The sequence below is a fragment of the Lytechinus variegatus genome, chromosome 1 (genome assembly GCF_018143015.1).
Source record: "Lytechinus variegatus isolate NC3 chromosome 1, Lvar_3.0, whole genome shotgun sequence".
Lineage (NCBI taxonomy): Eukaryota > Metazoa > Echinodermata > Echinoidea > Temnopleuroida > Toxopneustidae > Lytechinus > Lytechinus variegatus.
This window is the reverse complement of record NC_054740.1, coordinates 26,617,582-26,641,969: the sequence shown is the minus strand read 5'-3', so window position 1 is coordinate 26,641,969 and position 24,388 is coordinate 26,617,582. Positions and strand designations below refer to the sequence as shown.

The window sequence follows — 24,388 nt, the reverse complement described above, 5'->3', positions numbered from 1 at the left end:
TGAAATGCCGAGCGCTGGAAAGGCTGCTTGAGCTACAGCCAGGATAGTAATATCAAAGTCCTTTGGAAGCGCATAGAGACGTTATTCATAATGTGTTATGCGCTGCACAAGAAACAACTATTGTTATTATTATCATTATTATTTAATGGAGGTCAAGGAACTTTGGCAATGTTGGGGGTATTTGTTGATTTGTCATCACACATGTAACTTTGAAACTTTTAAGTTTATAGATATAGTTCATGAAATGTGGACATAAAAGTAATCAATCATCCTTGCATGAGTCTAAGGTCACACGATCAAGGTCAAATGTCATTTAGCATTGATGAAAATATACATGTAGTATTTTATTATCATATGAATGGCATTTTTGTGAATAATTATTCAGAAGTTGTTTTCAAAATCAGCACAGCTGCGATATTGAATCCGTATGCAATGCTACGCAGACTCAAGGCATGATGTATTCACATTGAGTAGCAATCACACTGATTAACCTTAATTTAGATAATTGAAATGTAGGGGGGGGGGGCTGTTTTTCCTGTATTGTAATGCTGATTGAAATCTAGATGAATTAATGTTACTTTCCTACATGGTACCTTTGTACCATCATCTTTTTTCCATGTATTCACTTCTGATTATTTTGCATGTTCTGTTTGTTTTTCCTTTTTTAATTTGCTTGTTTGTTATATTGTAAACATTTGTTTACAGGGCCCCCTGGAAAACAGTACATGACTACTGATGGGGCTACCCTGTATAAATAAAACAAAATAAATAAATAAATAAATAAATAAATAAATGCTACGTAAGTGTACGTAGACAAGTAACAAAACCTACCCAACCCTACGCTCATCCATTGTCTCCCTACTATTGGCAGATTCCAGTGTGAACCCACCCTTAAATATGTCTCAGTCAATTTCAGCAGTATGGACACATCAGATCCATACCCGTTTCCGGTGCAAACGTGCATACAATTCCTTAAACATGATCTGAAACCAATAATGACCCAGTTCCGCAGTATGGAAGCATCGGAACGGTACTTGTTTCTGCTGCAAACGTGCATGCAATCCCCTAAGTATATCAGAAGCCATTAATGAGAAATTTTCTGTCAACACTTGATGATATCCTCTTTGGTACATGCTTCATAAATGTTATTGCTTCCTGTGTGATATATCATATCTCTTACATGGTAAATCCCAAAGCATCAATCTGCACACTTCCATTTGACTTTCTTTCTTCACATCACCCCCCCCCCCCCCACCTCCTCCTCCCAAGCCCACCTCCCCCTCCTGCCCTAGTCTGCTGGGCAAACCCTTCACTCGAGTTAAGGGTCTGAATGTGCAGCCTACTCATGCCTTGTACAACTGAAGGCTCTCTCGCTCAGCATTGGAACAGCAAGTTTTGTATGTGCTAGTCTTTGTGTGGAGGCACACTTGTTGATCAAAAGTTCCAATCAGGGTCTGTGCCTGCAGACTTTTCCTGCCCCGGATAAAAGGGGAGAAGACAGGAGGAATGATTGCCTAAGCAGAGCAACTCATGTTTTTGTAAAGTCAGAAGACAGGTGTGAAGGCAATCCAGGTGCTTAAACAGACACTAAACCTCATCAAGGCATGAATGACTTGATGAATGATAATGAGATATAAATGGCTAATGAGCAGAGCTCTTATTACAATGTTGGAGATGGTCTTACAAGTATTATTAAAAATTCCATAAGATGTTTAAAAAAAACTCTGAAAGGATGATATGAGAGGAAATAAGCATAGCTTTTATAATAATGTTTGAGCTGGTTAAGGCATCATTAAAAGTTTGATAAGATATTAAAAAAAAACTGAAGCTTTAATCTACATGCTTTATAGGGGGGGCACAGCGTCTATGTGGGAACTAAATGAGGAATCATTCAAGGGCTATATACAGTGCGTCCAACAAAAATGAAAACCCCTTTTCAGAGATAGATTTCACAATTATCCAACATGTTTTTACTATGAATTTTATACTTATGGTAAGAGTGGAACGTCATCTTTAATTTGAGATGAACAGCTTCGCAAATCATTCACACATTTCAGATTACAAACAATAAATATTGAGGCCTATCAGAAATGATTTGTGCAGAAACTTACGTGTTAATCTGACTCCACTCTCATTTCAGGAATAAGTGAGAGAAACTTAACAAAGAATACAAAAGAAATACGCTAAGGAGATAATTGTTGAAAAGGACGGTTGTCGGTACCGGTATCACAAACCAATCTTGTCCAATTTTTCTGGACAACCTAATTTTGAAATTAAAATTTCAAACTCCTCGTGCTTGTGAATGCGTTAAGTGTTTGTCACATATTAGGTATCATAATGTAGAGGAATTATTGAATTGTATGATGATGTAAATGAAATACCATAATTAATTTGCCTTTGAAGAAAAAAGATGTGGGAAACCCGGTCCTCTTTTTATCGGAACACACTGTATAGCGTTGTAGTTGGTTATGATATCATCACAAGTGCCATTTAACAAACTGAAACAGATAAATACCTGAAGCTTTTTATGGCAGGAGGCATGGAGCCTATTGTGCTAGGGTCCATGTGTGAGGGAAAAAAAGTACAATTTTAACAATAATATTGGAGCAATTAATGGTAGTTTAGGTATCAGTAAAAGTGCATTAGATGTTGGAAAAACCTTGAAGTTTTAATCTTTTCATATGATATGAGGGACAAAACTTCGTATTTTGTTAATAGCCCAAGGAGAAACCTTCACCTGCCGACTTTCCATTTACTTACTGATAACTCAGGGGTGTCTGGGAAGACCTGGGACTATGAGCAATTATGGAAAGAAACTAGGGAATCATTAAAGAAAGTAACATTGCCGATGTCATTTATCTTTCATAAGCAAAGTTCTAATGAGAACACATTGGTGATTAAAACGACATTGAAATGTCAAGAATAGCATAGCAATATACTCAGTGAATATATCTTCTATCACCTCTCACAACATCTATAGGTGAATGTCTTCTTACATTAATTTGGAGTTCACTCATCTGGTTCCATATTAAATACATCAGCTGAACTGAAATCAAACAAATTTTGTTTTGTTCACATGACCCACATTTTATTTTGTGTGTGGATGTGTTAATAATTGGATCAACGTGGAGTTCACTCAATTAATTCAACATTGAGATATTGAATTGATCAGACAGTATGTTCCATTGCCTCTTAATGTTTCTTGAGAGTTTGTATAATTTGTTTTAGAATCGGGAGCCATTTCGTATCCCATAATCATTATTTCAAAACAGGCAATGGTGAACATCCAGTTCATGATAATTAATCAACAGTAGATAATGAATCTCTATAAAAACTCTCTAAGTCTATTGAATCCTAAAGTTCCAGAAACTTTTCACTCTTATTTTTCCTTTTTTGTTGACAACAATGACATAAAAATAAGGGTAAATTGTGTTTATCTTTTTGCTGTATATCCAATTGCCAATAATACATTCTACTGGAAAAAAAATAAATAAAAAGTGGACCCTTCAAGTGGTTTCAGAAAATATAAAGCTTGCTCAAAATCTAAGTTTTACGGGTAAGATTTGTTGCAGAAAGATACATGTAGGATTAAAAACAGATCACCAGAAATTTATGGCACAAGCATCAGGTTTCCATGCCTCATTGCAGTCACGGCATATATAAATCATGCATATGAAATACAAAACATTAAATTATTAGAAAAAGAAACCATGGATGACTTTTCTTTGAAATCATCCCGAACCGCAGTTCTGCAGTGATCCTACCCCTTGGAAGATATCAACAGGTCCTTCAACAGGCTGAACTCTCTCGGGAACACTCGTAATTGAAAGCCCATATCGGCTTCAAACCATCAATGGCTTAAAAAGAGAGAAAACAAATCCTCCCCAAAAACACATATTCATGACACCGTGGATGCTTCAGTCCCCTAAATCCCCCGGGATTAGCCCGGTTGGGACCGCCACTGGAAGCCGAGACATATTACCGCTCCCTCTCTCCCAGATCTCTGGACAGGATATTGGAATTTTTAATGCCGTCTTTTTCTCCTTTTAGTGGCTGGGAATACCTCTAACAGCTTTTTAAGTATTACCTCATGGGTGGATTTCGTGAGGAGTTTTAATCTCTTTCAGGATGTTGGAAGGCAGCAATGACTAACATTAGAAATCACAGTCCCACCCCAGTGTATTCAATTCTTGTTTCCCACTGCCCTGATGTAAGATTGTAGAATGTCAAGGTTGTTTGCCTTGGAGGTACCAAGTGTCTATCAATTCATTGTCCCAGAATGTAGAATGTCCGTATTTGCCTCAGAGACATCAAGTGTCTATCAATTCAGTGTGTTATTAAGATGAGTAAAATCTCTTTCAGGATAACAGAAGGCAGCAATGACTAAATTAGAGATCAAAAGTCCCATCCCAGTGTATGTTTCCCAGTACACTGGTGTGAGATTCTAGAATGTCCTTATTTGCCCTGGAGGTACCAAGTGTCTACCAATTTAGTGTGTTCAGAGAGTCGTAAAGAGAAATGCCAGTAGTTGCAGTAAACACTGATTTCATGAGAAAGTCTGTAAAACAAGGCTTAATTGTCAGTATATCATCGAGGATCTGGTACAGTTACATGAACTGAACTTGAAATCTTGAAATCCACACTGAAAACTGTTCACACTGAAGATTGCCAACACAGATGAGCGCACGTGGGACAGTGTATTATTATTGCTCTGAATGTCGGCCCGATGCTTGACCCGAATCCTGTGCTTATTTGCTAATTTCTCAGCAATTATACAATTTCTTCCAGAATCCTTTGGCACATATTTTTTATTCATACAAACTGACACTTTGGTGGTCATTTCATTTGATTCTGTACGAACTCATTTTGATGTCGTTACCAAAACTGGAATTTACGTTTAACACACTGACAAAAATATGTCGCCAGAGGGCAATTGGCTTTTGAAGAAACTTATGCTCCATTGCAAATCCCACGTAAGTCCCAAAATGAGTGTTAAGAATCTTTTGAATAAATGCAACTTTGGTGATTGGTTTGTTTTTGTTGCAACAGGAAATTCTTGCAACAATCCATCGTGCAAGACTTTGGGACTTATTATTGCTTTGCCAATTTTTTTTAAAAAATCTTATTTTGGTGGAAGTTAACGTGCAATGACTTCTTAAACCATATTCTGGGTTGAAGCTTTGCAAGGGTAGTCATTTATTATGGTATGCACAATAAATAAAATTCATTGTTTTAATCAAAAGCCGGGCAATCAACATTTAAAGAAAAGTATCATCTCTAAATCTATAATCTACAGTAGATATGAACTTATTATACACCCCTTCAATAGTGTTTGCATGATCAACACTATCAGTGCTAATGCAATACAAAACAGAGTATATTTATAACTCCGCCTAGGTTCAATACAGGATCACAAAAACAGGTGTAGAACTACATCATAATAGCACTCCAGTTAAACCAAAACAAAGACAAGTAACTATATCTGGCACTTCTTGTTGCTGATGTTATCACAACACCATACTTGTAGCTGGTGATATTTTGACACTGCTGGTGTTAACTCAACAATAATACTCCCTGGTGTTGCATTTAATTCAATGGCATAACACCATGGGATTACAATGTGACTATGGCGTAAATATAATCACATTTTTTCCCATCATCAGGTAGTTGAACATGAGGCTAATATTCTTCTCAAAGTTTCATATGAACAAGAATCAGGAAATAATCAACCTCTTAGAAATGGCAAGCTTAGATCACACTATTGTGCTTTCTCAGCATTGAATTAAATTCAATATTAAAATCGAAAGTATAAAAAAATGATTGAATATTTGAAATAACTGAAAAACATGAATTTTGCAAGCAAATATTTTAAAACAATTCCTATCATTCCAGCTCTCAATAAACTTTATGATACTGTTCATGGGCCCATTACAGAAAGAGTCCTATTCTAATGCAACATTAAAATATCTAACGCAACTTGATATAAACCAATCAACAACGCACATTTGGGTGTTAAACTTGATATTTTGAGTTGCGATTGAACACAAATCTTCCTGCAACAGGGTCCAGATTGTCTAAGGGCAAAACAATTCAGTTCCAATTCATAGAATCTCATAGCTTCAAACAAATCATGATTTCCAAGTTATCATTTCCAAGATCAAATTTTGTTATTACAGGAGGTCTTAATGGAATCAGCCTTTAGAAACGTGAACAAATGCATTCATCTAATGGACCTCCCAAGCAAACGTTACTCTTCCTAATTGGGAAAGTCCAACTGCAAAAACAGATATGGTGATGGATGTAGTCTTGATAATTAAGAACACCAAGGTAAATCGCATTAAAACAAATACCAAGGGAGTATCAAAATCATTCTATTTTCTAGGAATTTTTTTTTAATCGTTGCCTCAAAGAAACATAGCGATGGAAGTAAAGATTTATAAATGCTAAGAGCATCGTTGCTAGCGAATGCTGTATTGTTATCAGAATGTATGAAGGATGTTTGCATGATATAACTTGTACTATATACATGGATTTTGTGATAAAGGCATTTCTAATTTCTTCAGTTCTTTATCAATTTCTGCATAGAGCTTTAACTAATAAAAGTAAAGAAATGTTACAGAAAGAAGGACATCATATTTAGCTTAGATTGTCTTCTGGGGTTTAATAACAAATGATTATTTACCTAATGTATTGCTCATGGATGGTAAACTTGGAAGTTCCATCAGCGTCGCCACATTTTTGTCAGATGATGACGATGATGATGGTGACGTTGGTAATGATGATGATGATGGTGGTGATGACGTTGATAATGATAATGATGATGACGGTGGAGATTAGTAATGGAGGGATTATGACGACAGTGATGATGATGTCGGTGGGGGTGGTTGTGGTAACGGTGAAGAAGATGATGATGATGACGATAACATTAAAAAAATAATGAAAGACACCTTAAAAGATTTGGAAGCCCTTTTTAATAACAATGGATTCAACAATATATATATGCAATATTAAATTTATGACGAATAAAATCAATAGAAAAAGTCTTCCCGAGTTATTTATCAAAAATTGCGTTTCATGATTAGGTAGGTGTGAGGACAAGAAAAGGGGAATACAAAACCAAGAACACAAACAACATGGTTATTTGCTGCATGAAAATAAATCAAAACAAAAACCTAAAAAATATATAGCAATTGAAACAAACACAAAAATGCATGGATGCATGCAACACTTTTATTACAAAGGGGCCCCCGGGAGGCCTAAACGAGAGAAACAATAGATAAGAGACGAAGATGGTGACGAAAATATTAAAAAAAGCCCTGGATGGGGTATGGGGAGGTAGGGAGTAAAGTGTTTTCTGATCGATGGGAAATGAAAATTCTCTGCGGCATCCATCACATGATGGTATCATTAGTGTGTGACTAACATGATGAACATGCAAGCGATACAAGCAGTTGTTGAAGAAGCCTTTCACACGAGATCAAGATGGTGATCATCAAGAAGAGTTGTACTTAATACCATGAAAGGAAAGATGAGTTGTATTCAAGTAGTTAACATAGATAGGAGAGGTCATGGGGGAAGAAAGTGACAAGATTTCCACAATTTTCAATTTCCAGAATTTTCAATTTCCAGATATCTCAATCTATGTTTATTTGAAGATATTCATAAATGCAAATTTGAAATATCAAAATTGCATTTGAAAGTTTTGATTGAATGAAAAATGTCAAGAAAAAACCTTTATTCTGCATCGGTTTAGTTCAAGAAAAGCATCTCTGTTTTGTATTGCATTGGCACTACTATTGCTGATTATGGAAATGGTATTGAAGGGATGCATAATAAGTTCATATCTACTACTACATTAAAACATGTTTCGACAAATTTTGAATCAATGTGGTGCAAAATCACATTTACTTTCATGTGAAAAAGCTCTTCACAAGATATACATGTAGATAGGTGAAGACAGAGATGGAATGATACAGAAGAAGGATTGAGCAGAAATGGGGAATTGAAAAAAAGGATGTTGATGATGGGGGTAAGGTGGAAAAACATAACAAGAGGAGAGGAAAGTAAAATGGAAGTTAAGAGAATGAGACTGAAAGAGAGAGAAGTAGTTGAATGAGCAACAATTTCAAATAAAATCCTGAAATTGATGACAGAATATTTATCATGCCATCACAGTAGGTATAGGAAAAAAAGAATAAGCAAGCGTGAACGATGAAAACGGGCTGATGAATATTACATGTGGACACATGATTTTTCATAATTTCTGAGCAATGTCTCATATTCTAATAGAATCATTTGGCCATAAACTTGAAACTTTTTTTGTTGAATTCTCTGTAAATCCATCATTTGCTCATTGCCTTGTTTGAATTGAATTTATCCACAACATTTATAGTATACCAGGGCCAGATACGATCAATCACAAATGTGGACGGCCAGCAACATTAACATCTATTATGCATGTTTGTTCAAAATATTTTGTAGCTTTGATGTAAATGTATGCATGCATGCATTTTTTTGTATTCACCGTGCTTCTCTTTGTTGACAAAGGACATTGTGCAAATTTCCTGTACAAAAGAAATTATGACACTGATGGATTTCTATATTAAAAAAGTTACGATGAAATTGGGCCAATCGCAACTCTTTGAAAGGCGAGGCCCAGTACTACTCGTACAAGATCATGGAACAGAACATATATCCCCCCCCCCCGCCCTTCTTGCCTACTCACTGACATTGTGAATTCCATTTGGTATCAATAATTCCTTTCCTCAACAAAATAAGATAGCTCAAGCTTTGTTAAATGGAGGTGAATTCAAATGAACTCTATTATATACACTCTCAAATTTCAAAGTAATGATGGCAATTCATCAAATACCCCCAACATGGCCAAAGTTCAATGACCTTACATGACCTTTGTTCTTGGGCATGTGACCTGAAACTCAGGCAGGATGTTTGCTGATACTTGATTACTCTTATGTCCAAGATTCAGGAAGTAGATCTTTATACTTTCAAAGTTATGATGAAATTTCAATACCTTCATCTTGGCTAAGATTTCAATGTTGACAACGCCGACTGCCACAATCAGAAAAGCACCGCCTATCAATAGTCGCGCTCTGCTAAATGCAGGCAAGACAAAATGGCAAAACATATAAGTACAACAGGGGATAAGTTTTACAATGTTGCGCGCAGTACCGCATTAGTCATATCAGGCACACGCACCACTAAATAGGCATCAATAAGATTACGCATTTTGAGCATGACTCTAAGTTGCACTTAACTCTTGGTGACCCCCCCTCGCCATCCCTGGCCGGAAATCGTATAACCACCAAGACAGGTTTAAGAGTTCAATGTTAAATGGTGCTAAGTTATTCCATGAATACTCAATGTCACTTTCTTCTGACAAACCCGAACAGTGCAGGTGGCAAGTGTTTACTGGCATGATTATTACGTTTGGATGCGGAACACACATAAAACGCATCAACAATTAAAATGCTATTATGAATTTGTAATAAGAATAGGAACATATGTGCATAAGATGAGATTACAAGCTGTATGTTCTTTGCTGATAAATGGATTATTGCTGCCCAAAGTACCAAGATGATTCTACGAGCTGTAGTAGTTGAAAATAAAATAAGTAAACCTAAATGATCCCCGTCAAAGTACAACCTAAATAACACTTCTTCAGTTCAAGGACGGCTTGAGTCTTATTTGATTGAACAATACATTCAGTCATGTCATTTTCTCTAAAATACACGTGAAGGTGAACTTCACAAAAATACACTGGATCTACAATTATTAGTTCAAGAAATCTAGATTTCCAAACTATATAATTCATACCTCATTATGTCGAGAAGCATAAATGCTCATCTTTTGTTACATATATATTTTATCAAAGATGATGAGTGTTATATGAAATGGTAATCCACCTTCAAGGGCAACCTGAAAACACACATGTAAGAGTGTGTTTTGATAGACATTGACTTATTGTTCAGACACGTATTATTTGTAAAAAGTTTTTGTTGTTATGCTCTGAAGCGCCTTGAGCATCTAATGAAGATGGAAAGTGCATAATTAATATAAAACTCATGTATCATTATTATTATCATTAATCTATCAGTGAGGTAGTATACCCTGCTAGCAGTAACGCAGATTGGACAAAAGCAGATGGTATGTAACGTGAGCTCAGCCTTGACTTTGACATGATTTTATCAAATTATGGCATTATAATATAAAGAGAATTAGGCAAGGCATGATATGAGACAGCATTCATCAGTTCATAGACGGAACATTGTCTGGAAATAACGCAAAATGTAACTACATCAACAGGGAGAGTTCTCACTGGATACCAAGGGTGTAAGTTGTCTACACAGCAAGAACGTTGGTGTTGACTGGTGTAGACAGAGGACTACATTATAATTTCACTCTGGTGCTAAATTGTTTTCAACACCCACAGGTGTTATAATACATGTAAGACCTTTGGGTCTCATCTTTACACTCTTTGGTGTTATGCTCGAATTCTAAGCTGTAACTGAATAACATGATTTTATCCAATTATCCACTTAATATTCAAAACTTGTGGTGTCCAGTGTACATAGCACACATTTATCACTATATTTTAGTCTGATGTCTAAATACAGTACATAGTTTAACACATTATTGACACATATTTAGTATCATTACAACACATATTTAACACATTATTAGTATTATTACAACACATTTGGGTATTACCTTTACACTCTTGGGTGTTATGTTCAATCTCTAGGGTGTAATTTAACACCTAAAGTTGTGGTACCCCAAGAACGCAAGTAATTATTATATTGTTGTTGTTGTTACAGGATGGGTACTCTGTATTTTCCTATACATATAAAAAAGTAAAGTATAATATGTGAAGTTTTATTTTAGATGAACTACATGTAGGTTAGGTGCAATATCATCACATCAAACAGAAAAGGGAAGTGGCTATATCTGTACTGGTCACAGGGCTGAAAAGGGCTGCTTATTTTAACATATTCATATATTTTGAGGGGAGAATGTGGGGGGGGTCCTGAAGCGTAAAACAACTAGACACATAAAAACGGGGGAAAACAGGGACCTAGGATGTGGAAAGATAAGTGGAGGGAGGGGAATAGATAAGGAAATAGGGGATTGACCATATTCATTTTAACACTTGAAAAGATGTGATGATTGCATGTTGCTATATTCGAATACACTCCCCGATATATATCTTGAGGGGATAGTGAAAGGGAAGTCTTGCAGCTCAAAATGAGATGCCATTAAAAAGGGAAGAAAGCAGGAAATAAGATGAGGAAATGATAACCAAAGAGGGAGGGAGATAGATAATGGCATAGCAAGTATAAGTAGGCTGCAGGCAAAATACCCTTCACATTCAAGGTCAGGATCTGTCTCGTCTTGTATGTTTCCCTTTCTCGTTCCCATCGGCAACCCTTGAGGAAGGGGGTCTGAATGACACTGTCAAGAACATGTTTTTCATTTGGACCAAACAAGCATAGCGCTTCCAAGGCAACTAGTCGAAAGCATGTGCCACGTCTTAACACCGTTCTCACTACCTTCCTAAACCTAGTTTACTGGAAACTAGTTTAGTGGAAAATAGTTTAACGTGTAATGAGAACAGTCGCAGCGATCTTGGAAGGGATCTTCCGAACCGGTTCATAAAACCACCTCGCAATGTAGTTTTGAAGATAGCTTCGCCTCGTTAAACCGGTTTTAATAGCGTAAGAGAGGACACAACCGTTTTTCGGGAAGCAATCTTCACTCATTTTGAGCACACTACTTCACACGAAAGATGTAGAATGCCTACGCTGCGGTTGCGAAGTTTGCGTGAAACGTATCACCTCACTGAGAGCAATTCCATAGCGACAAGATTGCTTTACATGAAGTGATTTTGAAAACCACCTTTGTGTGATCAAATGGGAACGCCAGCACAGTGATCTTCCAAACTGGTTTCCTGAACCCGTTTCCAGCAAACTAGTATCAAAAAGCATAATGAGAACTGTGTCCTTTAGCACAGACACTATGTGTCTTTTCATAGCGGCTTTCCTGCATACCTTGTCTAGGATGAACTTGTGTGGTCTTTCACCGACTGTGTGTTATAAAATGCCTTGCAATATGCAGTTTGAGATAACCATTTATAAAACAAAGAATAGACTAGACTAAAAATTTTATTTGTGTGAAGAAAAAAATGCTTTTAAGAGAAAAAGTAATTGTTTTGCAACTTAGTTAAACATAATCATTGTGATGCAAATGTACTGAGTATTGAATTAGTGAGAATGCTATCGTTAAAAGTGGGTGTATATGACAAGACTACACTGCTAAGAAAGTTGCATTATGGGAAATGAATCTGAATAGTCAAGGGCCTTAGGTTGGATAAATTGCCCTTTAAAAGATACACATTCCATTTGCATCATCATCAGTATATTAATATCTACCAATGATAGCAAAATCTAAAGAAAATGAAACTTATACATGTACATGTGGATGGGTTTAGAGGTACTTTTCATATCTACAATTCCATTGGCTACAATGATGACCATTCAGCTAAATTTGTGTTAAGTATGCCCGCTGCCAACAGAAAGGTATCATGTATCCATGGAGGTAAATATGACATAAACAGAACCTACGAATCAGAAAACTCAATGCAAGATTCGGGTTCCAATGAACAGGAGTGGAGGATTTGGCCTTGCGAGTTACATCCGTTGCATCGTAGCCTTTGGCGCTGCTATCTAAGGAAGGGAAGTGAAAATGTCACTGCTTTACTAGGTCAATCCTCTTGGGGGAGAGAGACACCTCTGGATTAGTTTGTTATCTAAGCATGACCCTGTGAGCTTACACGATGGTGAGAAGGTAATTACGCATCGAGTGCTTCCAATTGACCATGACCATGGATCCTTGCGCCTCATTCATCCCCAAAAGCCCAATCTGGTCTGTATTTACCCACCACAAATCCGCAGACAAGTGCATCGTCCAGAGAGGAAAATCAACGATGGGTGATAGAATCGTTAAATGTCCTCCTTCCTCCTGCTCTCATTCTTGTTTCCTGTTCATAGAAACTTGTTTATCATGGCATTTTCCCATCATCTTCCTATTTTTTTTCCAATTTCATCTTGGTGCAATATATCATTTAATCTCTTGTCTGGTAATCTATCTTTCTGGCTATCTTTTGATCTATGGATTTTATTACATCCTAAATGAACAAAACCGTGGGAGATAATCTGATTTAAACTAGGTATAACCCTACATCCAATTAGCATGCTAATTTATCAAAAGATAAGCCATTCCTTGAAAATCCTAAATATCACTAGACCTTGCTCTTCTTTTTAATATGCTTTACTACATTCTGTATTTGCCTCTGGAGTCCTCTTCTACATTGGACCATGATATTGGATCTCTCCTCAAGGTGACATCATAATGTTTCCTTTTCTTCCTTTTACGCAATCCATACTTTTAGTCCAACCATCTTTGAAGTTTGTTGACCCTTAACTTGTCAATCTTTTTTTCCAAAAAATAAACTCTTCTTGTTAGCTCTCATACTTGGTCTGCCTCCATCTCTCTCTTGCTTTAACATCTCCACTTCTCCCCTCCCCCTCCTTTTCTCTCTATCACCCCCTCTTCACACTATATCTAACATCTCTCCACTCTCATAAAAGGGGGGGGGGCAAGGGGCTCTGCTGAGAGACCGCACATCACAAATCTCTTTATATTCACCACTAAAAATCAATAATTGGAGGTTTATTAACTACACAAAATCAAAAGCAAGTCTCATAATCTTCAGCAAAGGGGGATTTATTATTTTTTTTGTTCATTCTTTACATTTGCAAAATTCCATAAGAAAATGTGTCCAAGATGTTTAATCTTTTATATATGGAACCAAATCTACATAAGCCCCAAATTACATGTATGACAAGAATGAGTCAATAATTTCCCTAAAGATAGAAGTGATTTAAACAAATATTATCTTATTAGGAGCAGAGAAAAACACATGAAAGGGATAAGATACCCATGTATAAGCAGACAGTGGCAGGCCTAAAGATTTGTGTACCATTGACATTATGGTTCAAAATAAACAATGTTTCAAATACTGTTGGTTCATCAAAATTAAATTAAACAATATGATTAAATTTGTATGAATCATGACTATATTCAATTGCTATATTACACAGCAAACACTTTCACCATTTCTCTTTTCCCCTACTTCCCACTTTACAAATAACACGCACTGAAAATCAATAAGATCTGATCCTGTTTTCTCACCTCTCTTTTTAGTTTATCTACCGACTAGTATTTGAGGAAGGGGTGAGGTTTAAGGAGATGTCATAGGTGAATAACACTCCAATTAACCACAGAACTTAAATGAATGAATGAATGAATGAATACATAAAATAAATGAATAAATAACTAACTAAATAAATATATATAAATATGAATAAATAAATAAAAAATAAACAGATGAATGAATGAATAAATAAACAGATGAATGAATGAATGAATGAATGAATGAATAAATAAATCAATAAATAAATAACTAAAACAATAAAATTAAATAAATAATGAAAAAAAATCATAAATCAAATAGTATTTAAAAACATTGTTTGAAGATTATAAGTAATAAGAATAAAGTTTGAATCAAATGCTAAATATCAAGGAATAATCAAATATGAAGGGGCCTATAAAAACAAAGTTTATCTTTTAACATAAATAAACATATATCTTCCACAGTTGCTTCCCAGTACTCTACGACTTCTTCATTGGTGAATAGGGGGAGAAGCAAGGAAAATACACTGAGTGCAATCGCTGGGAAAAAAAGATGTGTCTCAAACTTTGTTAAATTGCCTAACACCCTGAAATTATAGATTGGCACCAAACAGCATTATCTACATATTAAACTCCAATGATGATGCAATTTCTTTAAGAGCTTAGTCATTATTAACTTTATAGACATCAATCAAGCTATTATTCAAACCCAAGGTTTCTGGTTAGACTCAGCCTTTAATTTGCAATCAGAATGATTTTGAACCTCTAAAGGAATCGATTGAGGAAGAGACAATAATTTCCCAGCAGAGCAATTTCAAAATCCTGGATCATTTGCAAATATCTCTCAAGTTTATTTTACCCAAGTGCTCAATTGAAAGAGAGATAAGTTGCAATACCTCCATTTATCAGTTACCCTAATACATGTACATGTATGTGTTCAGATTGGTGTAAATAATCAATCTAAAATGTTGGAAAGGAATAAAGAAAACCCTGCAATAATTTTTTCCCCTTTGAAATCAGAGTTAAAAATTCACTTGGAAAAAACATGAGAAAAGTTATTAAAATGCCTTCAAAATCTTACAATGAAGAATCACTTTCTTTTTTTTTCTTTTTTTTCCTTCCTTCCTTTCTTTTCTTTCTTTCTTTCTTTCTTTCTTTCTTTCTTTCTTTCTTTCTTTCTTTCTTTCTTCCTTCCTTCCTTCCTTCCTTCCTTCCTTCCTTCCTTCCTTCTTCTTCTTCTTCTTCTTCTTCTTCTTCTTCTTCTTCTCCTCCTCCTTCTACTTCTCATCCTTCTCCGCCTTCTACTTCTTCTTCTTCTTCTTCTACTTCTACTTCGCCTCCTCCTCCTTCTCCATTTTCTCCTTCCTGCCACCTTTTTCCTTTCTCTGTGTTATCTCTTTCATCCTATGACAACCATGTTTTGTGTCCATTTGTGTGAGCTGTAACTGACAACTGTCTGGCTCAATCACTTAACCCCTCCCTATAACTCTCTCTCCCTTCTCTTGAACCCCCCCCCCTCTATACATGTATCTATTTCTCTCTCCATCTTCCTTCCCCTCTTTCCAATTCATTCATTAATTTTTACAAGAATGTAAGTCCATTTTTCCTTCAAAGTCTTAGATCAAGTGAAAAAGTAATGTACTTACATGTAGCACAAAGTACATGTATATCCCAAAGGTGAAACATGAATCATATAAAGCATATCATGGGTTTATTCACATATTTGGGGGGGGGGGTGTTTATACAACAGTACAATTCTCCATGGTCGATCAGAATCCTGCATTAACAATTTTTTTTTTTATAGTTTTGGGAGCTAATTTAAAAAAAAAACACTTTCTAAACCTGCTATATTGGATAAGCTTTAAACAGAGAATTGGGTTTTTTCCAAGGCTCTTTTTATCATTTTAGGGGCTAAATCGCCCCACATCCCAGTGTAATTTCTTTCCTGATCGTGATCATTCATTGGTCACAACTATGCACGTACAGTATGCATGAACATGTAAGGTCCTGTCACATATATCACCTGATTATTAAAGTACTTGTTCGTTTGACTTCTTAATTCTTCCTTCTGCTAGTAAACAAACAAATCTACATATTGATTGACATTGGATTCCCATCTACCATCAGAAGCAATAAATTGCAACTGTTCAACAAATGGATGTAAATTTAAGTATGGAAAAGAAAACAGACGCATTTGAAATGGGGACATATCGTAGAAAGGGTCAAATATTCATTGAGAGAGAGGAAGACAAACAATGTTCTAAAACTCATGGATCTTAAACTAGAAAGATCTCGTAATGTAGCAATAAAGAAATACCATCTTTCATATTATGGACATACCAGAAAACATAAAATCTTTGCAACAACAACAAAAATGTGGAGAAAATTCGTAGGTAGGGGAGGAAAAGATTGAAAAAAACATGAATGTTGGCTTGGAAATATCAAGGACATGACATGTTAAACTGGTTTCCACAAACTAGATTTAAAAAGTAGATGAGATTGGGGTCTCGGCTTCCACCAGCAGACAAAATATACAACTACCCGCAAGGACAACACAGGGTAGGCCAACGGAAGAAACACGAGAAGACTGGAGCTACTGGGCAAAGGTCCCCGGCTCAGAATCCTCAGGATCGGAAAGCCATCAGCGATATAAGCACTTACACCCATCCTGCTCACAAATAATGGGCGACAGGGGCTCATTCATGACAAATTGAAAATGTTCTCCCAGGGAAACCGAACACGAATCACATTGTTTTTTAAACCAGGGGCCTAGCTGTTACACAAAGCTTAACAATCGTGGGAGAATTGTTTTTTTTTACGATTGATTGCATTGACTACAATGTACAATCAATTGTCATACCGGACATCTTTGTCATACCGGACAAAGTGCATATTAATCATAAACATTAGATTACAATAAATGGAGTAAATACATGAAAGTTGAGATCGTGGCATTAATAGTGAAAATTAACTTTGTAAATACCACTCACCATTTTCAGAGCTGCCAAGTTGTATTTTGCATTTTCAATATTCTTATCCCCCCAAATCCGTATTTTCACAAAAAAATCTGTATTTTTACCGTGTGAGATAAAATATGCATGCAAAAGTTTGATCACTTCTTACATTTGCGCCCCACACGTATACAATTGTGTTGAAGACTGAACACTCCACAATGATCTGAATACTGAACTGGTCTCTCTTTGCCGCAACGATACACTTCCATCGATTGCAATATCCCTCCTTGAAATCTTGTTTGCGTGGTTGAGCTGATTTAGATGATTTTGATGATTTCCACGATAAAATCTCAAATCAAACCACAAAATATCACTGGCACAGTGCACAGATGAAAACGGTTTACCCCCTACCCACCATTATTACCATTTCCTCTCCATCTCTTTTCTCACCTATTCTCTCCCTGTGTATTTCACTCTCTTGTATAATTCAAACAATAAAAAACAAAAGAAATAGTGAGTGAGTGACATCATCGAGTCTCTCATTTGAATGTAACTGGCTCGTTCATATAACTTTTTGTTGAAAATAAGCGAAACTTTGAAACGTCATAACTTTCTTATTTTACATCCGATTTTGATGAAATTTTCAGCTTGTGCTTGTCTGATTTTTCTCTATTGATTCAACTCAACATTTTTCTGAGGTGGACTTGACCTTTAACCAATTATACCATGTCTAGAGTAAAGACTAGATCATGAACTCTCTCAAGTGTACATAGTGAATCTAGTCTCACCACTTCAGACTCTACATTATGCAATATGCGAATTGCCAAAACCAAGGGTCTGTCCCTGCAGACTAATCAGAGGGTACCTGCTCTGTTGCAGGAAAGAATCTTGGAAATTAATTTTTTTGTTTTTATTGTTGCAACAAAATATTCAAAAAACACTAAAAAACATAGTAAGCTTTATTATAAATACAAAGTCCATGGCCTAATGCAATTTATGGTGGAAAAAGGCAAAGGATAACGTTGAAGTAGCTCTCCAATTCACTGACAACATAAAAAAAATCAAACAATATCCCTTCATTCAAGCATTTGAGAATGAAAACCTTAACCTTTAGTGAAAATCAACCCTCACTGTCTTGAGCGGACATGATGCCCAAGGCAAGGTTAGAAGAGGCAAGCACAATTCAGTGAGCAAAACATCATTGTGAAACTACTCCGGCCTGGGGGCATTTTCATGACTGCTTATGTACCTTAACCTCCTATACAACAAGAACGTAAACTTCAGTACACATCGGGTTTGTCACACGATGCTGCATTTGACAAGGGACAAAGCAGCCGATCAGCGAAAAAGAGGTGCATCGCCCCTGCCCAACATCCTCGAAGATTCTCTCTAATTTGATTCGCAAAAAATACAGATGGCACAACTTTAGAAACCCTATCCCACACCCCGGATCTTGTTCTGCGACATGAATATTTCATTAGTACCTCGGAGCACAAGACATACTTCGAGTGGGGTTAAGAAAAAGAAAGAACTGCACTTCGGTGAACTTCCTTTTTCCCCGAAAAATGCTTGTAACATTCTAACTGTGAGGGGCATGCCATGCGAAGGAAGGAAAAGTACAAGTGAGTAGATACAGCATAAGGTAATAAAGATGACCACAGTGTAACATATTGGGAGTGTGACACACACACTTACCCCCCCCCACCCCCTTATGTCCATCTTCCACAAAGATACATGTACATGTATATGGGCCTATGCAAATATGTGCAAACTTCTGTTTATTCCTTGGACACTGCAGAAGGAAAAAACCTTCCTATTCCATGAAACAAACAATAGATTTGTTTCAGTTCACAAAGTAATACATGTAAGTACTGTGTATGAATACCAGCTGGGAATCCAAAATAATAAGTCACCCAAAAAGTAATTTTGACATATCACAGTTAACCTTCACTCATATTTATTCAGATCGACATTTTCTAATAAAACATGTTTCAAATTTCATGCCAATTTCCCTAAAATCAGAAAAGCAAACATTTGAATCGGAGGGAAGGCAAGAAGGGCATTTATGACATGGTGCGCAGTCATGAGATGACCAAAAGTATCACAAAACTTAGCAACGATCGTAGAACATTTTTCTACAATTGATTCCATTGACTACAATGTACAATCAATCGTAAAAATCAAGTGTATGATCAATCGCTAACCTTTGTGTTACGGGACCCTGATGTACCAACGGCAGCACGTGGACGTAAAATAAAATCCTGTTCCACTTGACAAAGTACTGTAAAACTATTTCATGCCAACTCCTGGGAAAAGTTTTTATTTTCCCTGCTCCTGCCAAATCGTACCAATACTGGCATTTGGAACAGGATCTTTACTAGAGTCTATTAAGAAATTAACATTCCAGAGGTACATGTAGCAATAGTACTGTGCAATATGGAGTCATTCCACAAACAAACTTTCACAAAGAAAGAAAACCGGACATTGAAAGTAGGCTGCCCATAAACTTACCGTATGATCGACCGCTACTCCAAGGATCTGCTTCCAGATTTGACCCCTGAGCCCACTGGGGCAGCCACTCTTGGCATACTGCTGAGCCACTGCTGTGTGGTTTGCTTGGATGACGCGTCTCCCTAGCTTCATCCTTTCTCCGTCAAACAGCTCTGTCACATCAGTCCATAAACAAAGAATTTTTTCGAATTTTAAAGTCGAGCAATAGTTTGTGAAAAACAGTTATATAAGCATGTTATCACGAACATTCATTAGGTTGGCTTATAATGTTATGTTCCCACTTTGTTCTTGAATATGTTATTACATGAAGTATTAATACATCATTTTCATACATGCATGAATGACACTCTCTTGTAACAAAATAGGTAACAGCAAAAGATGCCTTATGCATTTAATCAGTTGTCAACAGTCAATTGATTTTGTTTTTTCATTCTTGATGGACAAAATTTGAATTTATATAGTTTTCATAGAACAAAATACAAAGGAATATTCAATGTAAAGTGGGATATGACATCAGCTTCCTCACTGCATATATGAGTACATGCATAGAACCGTTATACTAAACTACATGTAATGCAACGCTTTAATATGTCAGAACGTTGTTTATCCCTTGTCTGACTTTGATGAAATGTCAGTGTTTTACTTGTCTGATATTACCTAATCTGTTTAAATCTTCTTACTTTCAGCCTGGAGTACCCCTTTAAAGGTAACAAAAACCCAAGAAGAGAAGCAATCTTATTGGAAAGAGTACGGTAAAATGCGAGGAGCAATCTAGAACTTGCTTTATCAAAATCTGTTATAAAATAAGCTAGTTATGAAAGTTTGAAAACACTTGTTGAACTTTCTAGGGGATCCTCAAATTGGCAAACATACATGTACTTCAAAATGGCTGATTTTGTAGACAACTCTCCATTTGGTTGTATACAAATTTTCTGATTTTCCTCATTAACTTTCAAATTGCATCTTGCCTCCTCATGAACACAAAATATGTCATGGGAAATATAATTCACTCCACATAATTATGTTAATGTGAAATATGTAAAATACAGGGGAAAATCTGAAAATTTGTGTATAAAACAAATGGAGAGTTGTCCACAAAATCAGCCATTTTGAAGCACGTTTGCCAATTTGAGGATCCCTGTTGAAAGTACAAGACTTTTTAAATGTCAATAACTTTAATACTTATTTCAAAACCGGTTTTGATGAAACTTGTTTTAAATTGTTCCTCTCATTTTACTCTTTCCAATAAGATTGCTTCTCTCCTTGGGTTTTTGTTTCCTTTAATACATGTAGAGCAGTTCATGGCTACCCTCACTAATGCTTGGTAATGACATGGTGGTTTATCATTCTTTTAAGGAGTCTATGACTACCTTCACTAATGGTCGGTAATTGCTTGCAGGTTTCTCACTGAAGGAATACAAGTTCATGATTTGAATAACTGTCAAAGTGCTCTCTCTTTATCTCTCTCTGGCAAGATTTCATCACCGAGAAAATAAAACCCCACAAGAAATGAACTTTCAGTTCCTTTTTTCTCTGTCCATGTGAGTTTTAAGTGTGACAGTTTCTCCCACACTAATGATTCACATTAACCACATGATTTCTTGCAACAAGAAACGATTGGCTACGCAGGAAGACACGCATGCAGACAGTCAAACTTAATATTGCACTTTCTATTTTGTGAAGGGTAAAATAGATACAAGGCGACGTTGCATATGAAAGTGCAACAATTATTTCTTTTCTTCTCTCAACAACTTTATGCACTTGTAAATGTTAACCCGTTTCCTAGTGGAACCAGGTGATCCCTGTACAAAACCTATGGAAATCACATGATTCAGTAGTCAGCAGTTTAATCACTGCATTACAAATACCAGTCATAGAGCCCTTTTGATATCTACCCCTGTACTCCCATGTTCCCTTCCTTTAAATAAACGAAAAACTTCTTGTACCCACCTCCGGGGAAATCCGATGTGTCATCTACGCCTGTTTGCCGCTGCTTTGGAGATAGGTCCTTATACTCCTCTTGCTGCACATGGGGTATTAATGAGAGACAAACTCAATTAGAGATGGTCAATATTTGCATATAACTCTCAAATCATGTCAAAGACACATGTGAGCGATGTGAATGACAGGCCACTTTGAGGAAGCTTTCCAAAGATTAATTTTCAGATTGTGAATGATTGATCAAAATGACTGGCCCTTTCTAGCCCGGACTGATTTTGCATTGCTAAAAAAAAAAAACAAGCTAAGACCCTCTATATTGCTGCAACTTTAAAGGGCACTTTCCTTTACCTTCCAGTAGGGAACAAGAAAAAATTTGATGATTTTTATATGCTCTCAATTCAGTCTGACATTGCTCTCCTCCTACACCATAATCATTACCGGTATACTCATTAAATTAGAAGTTTTCAAATATGATGCTCAGGGAAGAATACCTACCACTTATTATACCTGTAAGTTTAATACGTGCAGGGTTCCCAGCTTTTCAAGAAAACAAAATTCCCTGATTTTTCCCTAATGAAGTTAAAAAATTCCTGATAATTATTCAAAACAATTGCCAGTTTCGCATGTTTTCTAAGTTGTAGCAATGAAATTACATGTGAAGAGAACACAAAAAATGTCACCATAACAAGTCATTCAATGGATGTTCTTTTGATATGCAACAAAATATAACAGAGTCTGACTGACTAACGTGCTTTTGACATTGGGCCGATCAAAATTCCTTGATTTTTCCTGATTTGAGATAATTTTAGAAATCAAATTCCCTGATTTTTCCCTGACTGGAAAAAAGTAAAATAATTTTCCCTGATGGGCTGGGAACCCCGTTGATGAAAGTGGCATGTATTACAAGGTTACATTTTTCAAATTTCCCACATACAATATTTATTATTGTATGATAAATGTGAAACAAGTATAGTTACAGAAAGAGGCAGAATAAACAATGCTTACTTTACTTTCACTGATGTAAATGAAAAAAGAAACCTTGAAATAATTGTATTGGTCATTGACGAAGGATATTTAATTCAACATGTTTTAGATAATAATGAGGAAGATGACATAGGGTAGTTATATGTACATCACATACAATGAGCTTCTCTTCTCAACGTGTGATGCAATCACCCAAGTAAAATGAGCAGTTATTCGCTCATTTTTGTTCTTTATTTATTAGTTTTTATCATTCTTTTTTGTTCAGCACTTTATGTAATCTTAAGTAGAACCCATTCTTTTTTAATATTATTTTGCATAAAAAACATGAATGTTTAAAGGATAAACATAACTCGAGATAGCTGATGTTTGGGGTAGTGTTATGAGAAAAATTAAAATAAAAACTCTTCTTCAATGCAAGTTTATAGTGATCAGAGTAAAACCCATATTGTGCTGTTTGCAAGACTACTATGGTGTCACTATGATTTTAGATTAAATTTGCTTTTTTTTGTACATGGAGGCTTGCAAGAGCATGAAACTTAGACTTTCAAATTGATATATGCTCACACCACTATTTGAAATTTTGATAGTTAATATTTCACAAGTTGCAATGATCGTATCAAACACTATTCCATTTCTTTCAATATCGGATACAAAAAAATCAAGAAGCGTGCACCCTGCTTTAGAGTAAATCTCGAAAAATATGGCATGGCAGCACAACTTAATGCCCGAATAGAAATAATACTTGAATGTTCCATGTATGTGGGTGGACAAGTTCTCATCACATCCTAAATCCTCCATTAAAACTTACAAATCAGCTTATAAAGAAAATGTACGGCACAAAAGTCAAGAGCCAAGGTAAATATTAACTTCATGAGATAGCTGTTTCATTGCCAGCTGTTAGTGATGTACATCACGCAACCTGGTACTGCACGCCACATATCGTGACAGTTGTAAAATATTATCCAAAATGAGAGGATGTATGTATTTCAAGACAGTCAATGAACTTGAATGAAATACATGTAAGGGCAGTGATTCCCATGTACCCCCCCCCCCACCCACCTCCACCACTGGCCCCGCCCCAACCCCCTTTAACCTTACATGTATGTATAAAAATGTTTCATTTCAATTCCCGAAGAGACTTTCCAGAAATGCAATAAAGGCATGGCCACATATTTACAAGCATTAATATCACTGTATTTTCAAGCTTCACCTTGCATGATTTAAATTTTTGACCACCCAGCTCAGAAACCGATAACTTTAAAGAACAAAATAAATTCTTAATTTCTATGTAGAAAAAGAAAAAATACATGAATCCAGGGGTCTTTCCACACTCTCGCCAACCGCATCAGATAAACAGGTCTCATTGGGATATGAAATTGGTGTTTAATAACCAACATCAATACGCTGCAGGTTCGGGCATGGGAGGATTACAAATTAAATGAAGATGTTTTTGATCTCACAGAAGCTAATCCTCCCTCGGGTCATGAGATTAAAAGAAGATGATAGGATTTAAGCCATAGGAGATGCATGGTGTTTGTCATGTGATATTTTATGGGTCAAATTTCCCTTGGAGGAAAAAAAACAAGGAGAGTTTGGTGAAATAAGGTGTTTTCAATCATACTTGTATCGTTTCATGATGTCAGAATATGACATCAAAGGGGGATTTTTTACAGTGTTTTCATCAGTCTAAGTTTCAATGACAGCCCATTAATTCTGGCCATGGACATTGA

The 24,388-nt window shown here is 36.1% G+C and overlaps 1 protein-coding gene across 1 annotated transcript in view; it reads right to left on the bottom strand.

Moving 5' to 3' along the window:
- Positions 1-19,609: 19,609 nt before the first annotated feature.
- Positions 19,610-24,388, bottom strand: part of LOC121410273 (TBC1 domain family member 19-like) — a 56,037-nt gene continuing 51,258 nt past the window's right edge. The window contains exons 8-9 of the mRNA XM_041602249.1: positions 21,684-21,756; positions 19,610-19,885 (exon numbers count right to left, since the gene is read on the bottom strand). Of these exons, the coding sequence (XP_041458183.1) occupies positions 19,665-19,885; positions 21,684-21,756 (294 nt within the window). The 3' untranslated portion in view covers positions 19,610-19,664. The remainder of the gene's footprint in view (positions 19,886-21,683; positions 21,757-24,388) is intronic.